The 11782-nt window shown below is 27.5% G+C and overlaps 1 protein-coding gene across 1 annotated transcript; it reads right to left on the reverse strand.

The window, feature by feature from the left end:
- Positions 1 to 5374: 5374 nt before the first annotated feature.
- On the reverse strand, positions 5375 to 7086 carry LOC100166422 (uncharacterized). The gene is made up of 4 exons (NM_001162229.2): positions 6949 to 7086; positions 6328 to 6507; positions 6028 to 6240; positions 5375 to 5556 (listed from the first exon to the last, which is right to left on the reverse strand). The coding sequence occupies exons 1-4, from the start codon at positions 6994 to 6996 to the stop codon at positions 5515 to 5517; spliced, it is 483 nt and encodes a 160-aa protein (NP_001155701.1). The 5' UTR covers positions 6997 to 7086; the 3' UTR covers positions 5375 to 5514.
- Positions 7087 to 11782: the final 4696 nt, after the last annotated feature.

Genomic DNA, 11782 nt, shown 5'->3' on the forward strand with positions numbered 1-11782 from the left:
GTTCATTTATATTATATTATTATTATTATTGTAGTGACGGTGCGTTTATATAACTATTAATGTCGGCATTTAGGTTCGCACAGTACTCGCTATTATAGCTGTGTGCGTTTCGTTTTTAGCTAATGAAAACTTTTCCACGACGTAATAATGATCGTAAACGATTTTGTAAACCCGCGGGAGTCGTGTAAAAATATGGAAACCGCGTGTATTTTGTACGACCAGTGTAGTTTTATTTAACGTTTAGGTTAAATTTAAATTCTGAATATGTTGTATACAATCGTATATATTATTTAAATGCAAATTATCACGCATGACACTTATTTATGAGCAGAAACCGCAGTTATACTCGCAGTCGTAGAATTTATCGATTTCAAACGGCCAACGGGTAGGTACCGTATATTAACTGAACAATTTGCAGAATAATATTATAAAAACATTACGAATAACATAGATACCATTACTAGATAAATGTGAGTAAAACTTCTATCTGAATATTAAACGGAAATATTATTAGGTATATAATGTACCTAGCTTCTAATATCTGCAGTACCTATTATACCTGTCATTCCTTATGTGTTGTTGTTGTTCAACGTGTAACGTGGTTCTGTATATATGTACGAACATTTATATATTACACGCGTTTAACGGCTTGCCGCCAATTATTAGACAACAAGTCGATGAGAAACTTGGGGAGAGCCGAAGCCCCATGCCCCCAGAATTGTTTGGTACACGCTAATATTGTTTTGGGTAAATGTGTTACGTAATTATATGTATACCTGCAGAAGATTGGTAAATATTTATGTTGGCCACACATTTCTAAAAATTGCTATTGTTTTTAATAAAAACTAACAAAAATTTATGTTATAACTTATAACTGTTGCAGACTTTCCTTTTCAATCAAAAAAGGGGCAAGACTAAAATTAACACAGTCCACAGCGGGCTATAAGGTTGGTCGTAGTACTATATATGTATAGACTAGTGGTTTGTCCACTATATTATTTCCATTCACATCTATAGATTGCAATATCTCAATATCTATTTTTTTTCTATAAAATCGTAAAATACTGTGAATTAATAGTCATAACAGACTGTTGAATCTTTTCAACGACATTAATTCACACTACGTAACTGATATAATCACTGCGATAAATGATTGAATTAATCATAAACATATAATAGCAGTCGGTAGCAACTACCTAACTATGGTATTATGTTGCACCGACAGTGGTAATTGGTCCTTACCTTCAGAACTAAATTTTTAATTTAATATTATTTTATAGTAGAATTATTAAACAGTTTATTTATAAACGAATGATAAACTTTCTTAGCAATATCTTAGTATTTTAGATTTGTTCATTTCTATACTTACGTACGCCGTTCGTGTTCAATATCTGAATAATGTTATTGTAGTGGTTTATTATTGTGTCTATCTGTACAATAAATACGTTCAAAATTATTTTTAGACGAATGATAATAATTTATTATAATATTTAGGCGTAGTTAGTAACATAACTTTATGTGTATTGTGTTCATATCAGTATTTAGCAAGCAGTCGCTAGTCAGTCGTGAGTTGTCTAAACACACAGCACACGCATACAACGTTACAATCCGTATAATATGTTTTTACTATATAATATTTAAGTTTTGTTAGTGATTTCATACTAATTTGTGACATAGTGAGATGACATTACAACCGTATAATTTTGAGCCAACAATCAACGATATTGACAGTGATTTTAATCCGATGATTTTCGGTAACGAATTTTTAAATACAAATGTGTGTATCGTAAACAGATCTGTAAAACCAGTGGACGAATGGTGTTTATGTGAGAAGTGTGTAAATTTAAGTACCGATCGTAATTTTCAAATATCTATGTCATTCGTTTTTTAATTACAATAAAATAAGAAAATCGTCACATGAGAAATCGAGTGAATATCAAATGTTGTAAAAATATGAATTTCAAAATTTATATTTGATAAACAATCTATATTTGATAAAAAAAATCAATAAAAATCTGTATTTTATAATTAGTTACTAGAAGGTTACTAAATTTGTATAGGTTTAGGGATAGGTCCGGATTTGATAGGACACTGTCGGGGGGGCTACGTGAAGTTAGTCCCTCCAAATGGAAATTGAATTTTCTCGGAAACTATTTGGTTAAAAATTGTTCAAATTCGGTTACAATTAGTTACTAAAAGGTTACTAAATGTTTAAATTGGTCTGATTTCGGTTGGACATAGTGGGGGGTCCAACTTCACAAACGTATGTGCCGGTTCTGGGAAATTTTCCATTTTCCGGGATTCCGGGCAAACCAGACTGTAGCAAATTCTGAAAATAGCGTAGCAAAATGTAGCAAATCCGTAGCAAATTGTGGATACCAATTTTGAGGCGATTGGTGAAAGTGCCGGTGCTACCGTCAAGATAGCACCGGCATATGCATGTTTGTTTCCGACATGTAGCAAAACCAGACTGTAGCAAATTCTAAAAATGTTGTAGCAAAATGTAGCAAATTCGTAGCAAAATATTGATGTACCTATTGTTTGAGGTTGTAGCACTAAATTCCGGTGCCAACTTGACGGACATTTCTTGAAACCGATTAAAATTTAAAACTAATATCGGTTTCTTCGAATTTAATAAAGTTAATTACCTACCTATATTATTTATAATTCTAGTTAAAACGAGTATTTTTATGCGAAGAATATATTTTGTTTGAATACCGATGCTATAACTAATTACTACGAAATATTAATAGGTAATACGAATATTATTCTATTTATATTTTATAATATCATTACTATACTCTCTGATTCAAAATTAAAATACAAATATCACAATTTTTATTTTGTTTTCCCCTATATATGCGGCTATAACGTCTGTATTATTGTTATTTGATGTATTTGTGTATATAGTCCGATTCTCTTTTTTAGTATCCATTTAAATTAATATTTCGTTGAAATATCATAGATAAAGAATTTTTTTTCAATTAAACTAAAAATTAAGGTCATAGAAATTTTTAATGCATAATTTAAATTTAAATTAGGTAAATAAATACTATTAAATTAACATGACTTCAATTAATAACAAAAGTCAATTAAAAAATATTCATTGAAAAGGTATTAAAATAACTAATGAGTGATAATCATTTGGATGGTAATGTACAGATGAATATTGTTATGTGGGTAAGTAACTTAAGGCCTGTACGACTGTAGGGATTTTATAGTAATAATATTTTTTATATTTTACAAACTTACGACTTATATAAATAATATTTTTCTGGATGATATAAAATTCAAAATAAACTTAATTAGGAACATTATAAATATTATAATTTGATTTTAAGCTGCAAATTTTTTGATCGACGTTCAAATTGTTGCAAATTGGTTGCAAAAAAATGACACCGATTTGGAACCGATCGGACGATGTCGGGGTGCCACCAATAAACGGAATTTCGGTCATGTCACGGTGAAAAATGCGTTGCAAATTTTTTAATATACGTTGCAAATTGTTGCAAATTGGTTGCAAAAAAATGACACCGATTTGGAACCGATCGGACGATGTCGGGGTGCCATGTGAATTTGGCACCCCAATGATATGTTTGTCTGTAGCACCGTAAAAAATGTGTTGCAAATTGTTTTATGATCGTTGCAAATTGTTGCAAATTGGTTGCGAAAAATTAACGTGGACATGGACCCGATCGGAAGGTTTCGGGGTGCCACGTGAATTTGGCACCCCTATTGCAAATTGTTGCAAATTGGTTGCAAAAAATTTGGTTTTGATCGGAAGATGTCGGGGTGCCAACTTCACGTACGTGCCAAGATAAGCGTTTCGATTTTCTGACGTTTTTCTTATTTATGTCATTATGTCAGTGTATTATCAACAGTCGAAACGAAAATGGAGTAAAGCATCATTTTAGAATTCTAAATATTTGTTTTTTCCAAATCTACAAGGAAGTACCTACCTACTTATATGAAAAAAAATGGATGGGGCGATACTAAAAGTGCTTAAAAGTGAATTTCGTTATTTCAATTATTAAACTTGGTAAAAAAAAAACATTAATGTACATGTTCAAAATATTTGATTTTCATAATTATTTATCTACATTTATTACAAAAACGAGACGTTTTTTTCTTTTCCCGAATAAGACACATACAGCGGCCAGCGGGATGGGTTTAGCGTAACCTAACCTAACCTAACCCTATAATTTTTGGGTTAACGTGGCTCAGTAGAAAGGTTGGGCTATAAATTAACATATATAGATCGTTTAAATTAAACAATGCCCATGTATCACCTTCATTTGGCATTAAGTTTATCACTAATAATGTATAAGTTTGTATTTTTGTTACTTTTATTGTCTATAATGAATTATTTTTTATTTAATCCAAAGTTCACGTTTTGTATATAATGTTACTCAGTGATTAGACATTTAGACGATAATAATATAGGTAGGTAAACATAAAATATGTAATAAATATAATCATTAATCACATCGAAATGTACCTACCTAACAAATAACAATACCTATTTATCGAGTTTCTACTAATTATTATATTATTATGTATTCGATAAACAAACAGTGCTCCATGTTAGTCAAATACACTTATTACTGTACTATAAACGATAATGGTACCCACAGTTGAATGAAGGTCCAATTAAAGTTATCTGTTTTAAAATATTTAGACTTAAGTCGATCCGTGATGAAATGTTTATTCGAAATATTCAAATGCTTCAAATAAAATAATATACACGTATTATTGATAGTAGATATATATACAAATTAACATTATCAAACATAATTTATAAGTATATTTTTCAAACACCTGTCAAGTTTAATGTTCCGGTTTTTTGTACACTATTTGCAGACGGTAGTGCGTAATATTTAATAACTTAATTTATGACTTCTAATCTAATTTAAAGTGTATATGTATACATAAAACAGTTCTAAAAGACACAAACCAAGGGGTTTTTAAAACACGTGCGTAATAGTAATATTATAAGCACTGACTATAAAAATTAATTGGAATACCTACTCATACCTAATGTACCTACGTGGCTATACATACGCGTTTTACACTGATCTCGTGAAAATGTGTTGCAAAACAACAACAGAGTATTAACTAAATATTATATTTATATGGTTGTTAAATTTCAGAGTATTGAGCCTAGGCGTTTAGAGCAAAAAATTAATACAAGGCTCCTGATATATTGTTACAATTTTTATCATATTTGTATTAATTTTTTAAAATAATTATGCCTTACTTTAACCTAACTAGCATTGTTCATACTGTAGGTAGGTAGTTTAAAATACAATAATAAAATCATATAATCGACCATATCAGATTTAGTTACAATTATAAAATAATTAATAACAAATAATTTGAAAAATATTAACTCAGGTATATATTTTATCAAAAAACAAAACACAGGAATAAAAATAAATTTTATAAAGAAAATAATTTAATTAAAAAAAATATAAAAATTGTTGTTTGGATTAGTTACACGTCATTTTAAAACAATCATTGTTTCTTAAATCCGTCGATGGCCTGGTTCACGGTAGCCTGAAACATTAAATCAATAATCAATATTAATGATTCATACATTTAAACTATAAAAATAATTGAATAACACAACATAATTGATAAATTATAATAATATTGTATAGGGTAGGTATCTTGTGGATTTAACAATTGCTCATTTTAATAGTTATTATAACTTTCAAATCCTCCAGTGTCAATAATAATCATGTATGAATATGTTAAGATAATGAATGTAACCATTGGTCTTAAAAAATGTCAACGAATGTTTTAATTTTGAAGATTTAATATTGTTATTCGACGATAAGAAAACCAATCAATTGTTGAAAAACGAAACCAATTATTAAGCTAAAGTTAATATTTTCAAAATATCAATAAATGGTTTTGTATAATAAAGTTATATAATATGCACCTATACTACTATATAGTGTATTATGTATTGGTTAAATTATGATTGTGGCTATAACATATAATTTATATAATATGTAAACATACTTCCATATCCTTGGTAGTTTTGATAAGGTTTTCGGTGATTTTCTTTAATTCTAACTTTTCGCCGATGGGTTTGACTACTTTATCTTCGAACATGTCTTTAGCAGTACTAAGATGCTTTTTCAACTCCTTTTCTAATTCATCGTATTTTTCAACCAATTTCGGGTCAGCGTTTTTGCGAACGATATCCTTCATTTTATTGGATTCGGTTTCAATCTGTAAAAGTTAATTAAATTCGAAAATAGAAATATATTTCAATAAATAAAACAACGTTATACAATGTATATTATTAATTATTCTTACGTCTGTGAATCCTTTAGTCATTACAGTTTTAAATTTTTCAATGGATTTTTGGGCATCGGCAGAGTTAGGAGTAATTCCCACTAAGTGATTGGCAACAGACATAAAAGTTTGTGACATTTGTTCAGCAACTTTTTTAATGTCTTCGACTTCAGGTGTAGTACCGGTTGCGGCTGACATGGCCTATAAAGTTATTTAAGAGTTTAAATACATTTCATATATTAGCAATAATGAATAAGCTAAAACTAAATACTTAAGACGTAGGTTCGTCAGAAAAAGAGAATCGTAATGCTTAAAATATCCACATGATTTCGTAATCGTACATCACACACAGTAGAATATAATATTATAGTGAATAAATTATAAATATACAAACACGGGAGTGTATAAAATTGTACGTAAAAACGTAGAGTCGAAATGAAGGAGTTTTACAATAAAGTCACAAGTCAAATAAATAATTCGGAAGTTAATAAATATTATTATTCTTTTCCGCCGTCGTTATTAATAATCATTGTACTAACAGTGTTATAGAAATACATAAAGCAAAAACAGCTATATTAAACCATACATAAATGTATTATTATTATTATTATAATAGCAGTGTGTTTGGATAAATTGTCTAACCTGTCCAATGAAGACGACCGCGAAACACAAGACAATTTTTCCGTTCATGGTGATGGCGTTTTTCGATTACGACGATGATAATATTATATTATAATAATAATAATAATAGTTATTCAGCAAACAGATTCGTGCACTGCTATCAATCAAAACCAAACGACCGGCTTATATAGGCAATAATAGTCAAGTCCCCTCCAAGACTCGGCGCCCGGTCAGTTACTGATAATGTATATTATGCATACGGTTATTGCCTGCGCTTGAACTTCGGTGCGCCGTTCTAATTAATGTGAGTAACGATTTCTTCACCGGATTTTCCAAAATGGTTAAAAAATCATACGAACGATGTGGTCAATTTGCAAAAGCTGACACTACATAATAATGTTAGTATAACATATTATAACACTCTTCGCGTTGTATTTTTTTTTCGATTTACTCCTATCTTTCAGTGTTGTTCGATCCGTGTAGAAATCGCCTACTTAAAATATAATATTTTACCACAGCACAAAATGATTGATAAGACACAGTGCAATTTGTGACTGTGTTAATTAGGTTTAGAGGTGAGTATGAATACGTGTTTATTCCGTGCTCGTTGATCAACAAACCGATTTCCGTTTAAGGTCACTTTTTTTTCGTATAGGATGGGACTTGAGCTGTACAGTATTGCACAGTTGTTTGTTATTAGACCTGTTATTAGTCAATACTGTTCATGATAACATTTTTAAATTATTGTCTTTATAGTGTTTACTCAGTAGGTATCTGTTACCAATAGGGCGTTCTAATACAAATAAAATACATATTTTTTTAATTAACTTGTATTCTATTACATTTAGCAACATAAAATAATATATTGTAATGTCTTAATCATTATTTTTTTAATATTCTCTGTGTTATTTCCGAGTACTTTTAAAAAACTCAACATCATTTTTATATAATAGTTTCTAAGTAATGCAGGTCAATATTTTATCCGTGTTAGCTTATTTTATCTTCGTCCTTTGTAACAACAATATTAATTTTATTGCTATAATACAAACTCTACAATAACATGTCAGAACTCAGAAGAATGGAATAATAATACATTATTATCTATTATAATGATCGACGATTTCTACTCGAAGATTTTTAGGATAAAGCAACCTTACATAAGTTTTGTTTTTGAAAAAAAAACTATTTTGTGTCTATTAAAAATAAAATACCTATTTATATAATTTTCAACGAACATTTTTTGAATGTTAACGTTAATTACTGCACTTAATTACAAATTGTTATAAATATATCAAACATTTTAATGCTATGATTTAATTTTTTTTGAAAAAAGTTTAGAATTTATTTTATCTTTTTATGCAGCTTATGAATACCAAATTTTGACCAAAATATTGGTAGTTAATATTTGTTGATTTTTGAGTAATACAATTTACATTTTTTATAATAATTTATTAACGATTATTTTATAAATTATTTTTTATTACAAATGTTATAATAACTTACATATTCGTTGTGTATAATAAATAATAAAATAATTTAACAGTGTATAAATCTAAAAATAAGTTGTATAAAATATATTGAACAAGCTTAATATATTATAAAATTATAATTATTATATTTTGGCGTCGTAAATGTCTTCAACAAAGACTCACATGAATGCATTAATACTAATATACCAATATACGTCTATACTACTATACTTATATTATCTATCTTAAATAGATTGAAAATTATGGAAAAACTACGAAATTAATCCCGAGGACGTAATTTTGTTTATAAATTAACACTTATAACTTATATATCAAAATAAATTTGACATACAATTTAAATTCATATCCCATATTTAAGTATATAATATAAAAGTGATTGGTTCTTTTTATCTGAATCATATAAATTTCATTTTTTTAAAAGCCACCACAAAAACGTTCTATTATTTTATAAACTTATTGCACGAAGCAATAGATTTACACTTTAGGTTATCTAATTAGTTTAAACTTTAAAAATTAACTGTATATTTTGGCACATAGGTAGGTAGTCGTTAATTATTATTAATTACACTGCAAAAATCATTATCCGTTTTCGAACATCAATACATTTAATATTAAAAATTTAAAACCAGGACCATTAAATAAAATAAATCATATCCATATAAATTGCATGTAGTATCTATTTTATTTTTCTCGTTCATATCATTGTTGCTGAACCAACATATATCATGCTCTAGTCTTTAGGAACTAATCAAATGCATAAAGGTCAATGAACGTACAATTCTGAGAAATACAAATGTGTAACAGGAAACGCTTATACATTTTACATCTTTACTTTACCATTATACAGAATCGGATAGTGAAATTTGGATAAATTACATACCAATTCGAAGTAGGCTACAATAATATAATATATCTATATATGTTGTTCTATACAGGGTGATTTTTTAAGCAAGCCCGCATAATTTTTTTCTTAAATTATCCATAAATTTTAATTCTATTTTTTGGAATTTTAAAATTCACTTGAAGACCATACTTCGAATACATGATATTTTTTTACCACCTATGGATGACCCTAAGACAATACAAACTTCTGTTTTTTTCAAATAGGAACGGCTTTTTTCCTTTTAATGATTCATCAAATAATTTTTTTCTTAAAAATTTTGATGTATCTAAATCAAAATTCATGCGAGTAGTTTTTGAATTATATAACCTTGTGTACTAAGGATATTATGTCTATGGGTTATGGGCTCTGGCAATGGGTTAAATAGGTAGATATGGGGGCTTAGACGATTTTAAAATGTTAGTAATTAAAATTGATCTATCAATATAAATAATTTGGAAGAATAATCCAAGTATAATAAAGTATAAATCATACATCTAACACCTATGATATAAAGGTTATATTTTTTAAAAACTATTTTTAAGGATTATTATTCTTAGTATAAACATTTTACAACTCAGAAAATATTCATTAGTATTTTCAATTTTTATATAGATACATCAACATTTTCAAGTAAATTATTCGCTAAATGATTTTCAGTATAAAAAGGCAGGGGGCATATTATTTGAAAAATAGAAGTATGTATCGCCACAGGACACTCCTTAAGTAGTACGGAATTTATCAGTAATTTGGAGATATGGTGTTTAGAATTTTAGATATGCTCAAAAGTTCTAAAAATGATAATATGAACAAATATGTAATATTAAAGGGAAAAATGAGAATGAGCATGGTTAAAAAATTGGCCCGTATATTATACTGGATTTGATATTTTATTGAAATTTCGTTTTTATTAATTATTGCACAGCATTACAATATGCACCGAGGCTGGGCAAGTTAAGGATTTTTTTTAACTCATTAAGTCAAGTTACTTTAAAATAATAAAGTTAAGTTAAGTTAAAAGTTACTCGTATTTTTTTTCGTTAACTTGTTAAGTTAAAAGTTGATTTTGAAAAAAAAGTAACTTAACTTAGTGTAAAGTTAAATTTTGCCAATTTAAAAAAATAAAAATTTCAGACACATAATATATGATTTATTAGATAGTTTTTTTTTTACACTCGAGAAAATTACTGGGGAAATTTAAAACGATACATCAAAGTTAAACTTTCAAACCCATTCAAAAATGTGCATTATTCTTCTGACAAAAATTTATTTAATTTAGTTACTTATGAAATAAAATTATCTTAAGTTAACACGTTAATCTAGAAAAAAAGTAACTTCTTAAGTTAAAAGTTAATTTGAAAAGAAAGTAACGAGTTAATTACCTAAATTTAACTTTTAACTCGTTAATACCCAGCCTTGATAATATACACAACTTCATCGGGGCTAATATTTCGTTTAACTTTTTACATTATTTAATAAAATTATTCATGAATTCATTAAATTAACACAATATTTTTCTTATAATTTTATGGAATAATGCTAAAATGTTGGAACTATATTATGTTATTTTTTTGAAAAGACGTTTCAAATAAAAACTGTTTATACACATTTTTACTTCAACGCGTTGTTCTATGTTTAAACTTTAAATGCTTATAGGTAGGTAGGTAGGTACTTTAGATTTTATTTGTTTTATACATTATGTAGTATTATGCTACAATAAATATTTTTCTTGATTCGATTTATCATTTTCTTATAATATAGTATAGACTTATAGAGTGTAGACTGTAGATCAATCAAAAATACCTATTTGATCGACAATTTGATATAAGTATAAAGTATTTTTATATTATAGTATAATAGTACCTATACCCAGTAAAAAAAAAAATCACACATTTTAATGGTTTATTTGATAAGCAAAACAAATAATTTGTTTACTGACAAATAGTTGCTTAACTGCAAGATTATGAACAATACAGTTCACTTCATGTTTACAGCGATAAAATTAATGTTATTTTATTTCCCGAAAAACGATAAAATCATAGTGGAGAACATATTTTATTATGTACCTATATTACATACTACTACTACTCACGAAACATTATTTTACATTTTTATTAGATTTCGAAATCGGTATATAATTTAATTACACTTAAATAATATGCATTATATATTCAATTTTGTTGAAATTTGCGTTAACCTACCTAAATACCTAATAATCGTCAAATACGCAGAAATAGGAAAACATATAGAGGTATTTCTGTTATTAGCTACGATTCGTAATTATTACTAAAAAAAATCTATAAAAAGGAAAAATATTTACGATTGCATAAAAATCCACACTTCAATTATAATAATTAATGGCTTAAAAATATATAACCGTAACACATTTTCTAACGACTATAAACATTCAGAATAAGTTTATTTATATGTAAAAAATAAAAACTAAACGATTGACAGTTTCAAAATAAATCTACCTAAATTGTAA

The sequence above is a fragment of the Acyrthosiphon pisum genome, chromosome X (assembly GCF_005508785.2).
Source record: "Acyrthosiphon pisum isolate AL4f chromosome X, pea_aphid_22Mar2018_4r6ur, whole genome shotgun sequence".
Taxonomy (NCBI): Eukaryota; Metazoa; Arthropoda; class Insecta; order Hemiptera; family Aphididae; genus Acyrthosiphon; species Acyrthosiphon pisum.

Excerpts from the sequence above, each read along its gene's own strand:
- LOC100166422 (NM_001162229.2), bottom strand. The coding sequence starts at position 6,996 with ATGAACGGAAAAATTGTCTTGTGTTTCGCGGTCGTCTTCATTGGACAG. Across the intron at positions 6,508-6,948 it reads CGGTCGTCTTCATTGGACAG|GCCATGTCAGCCGCAACCGG; the intron begins GTTAGACAATTT and ends ATAACTTTATAG. Across the intron at positions 6,241-6,327 it reads TGACTAAAGGATTCACAGAC|ATTGAAACCGAATCCAATAA; the intron begins GTAAGAATAATT and ends TAACTTTTACAG.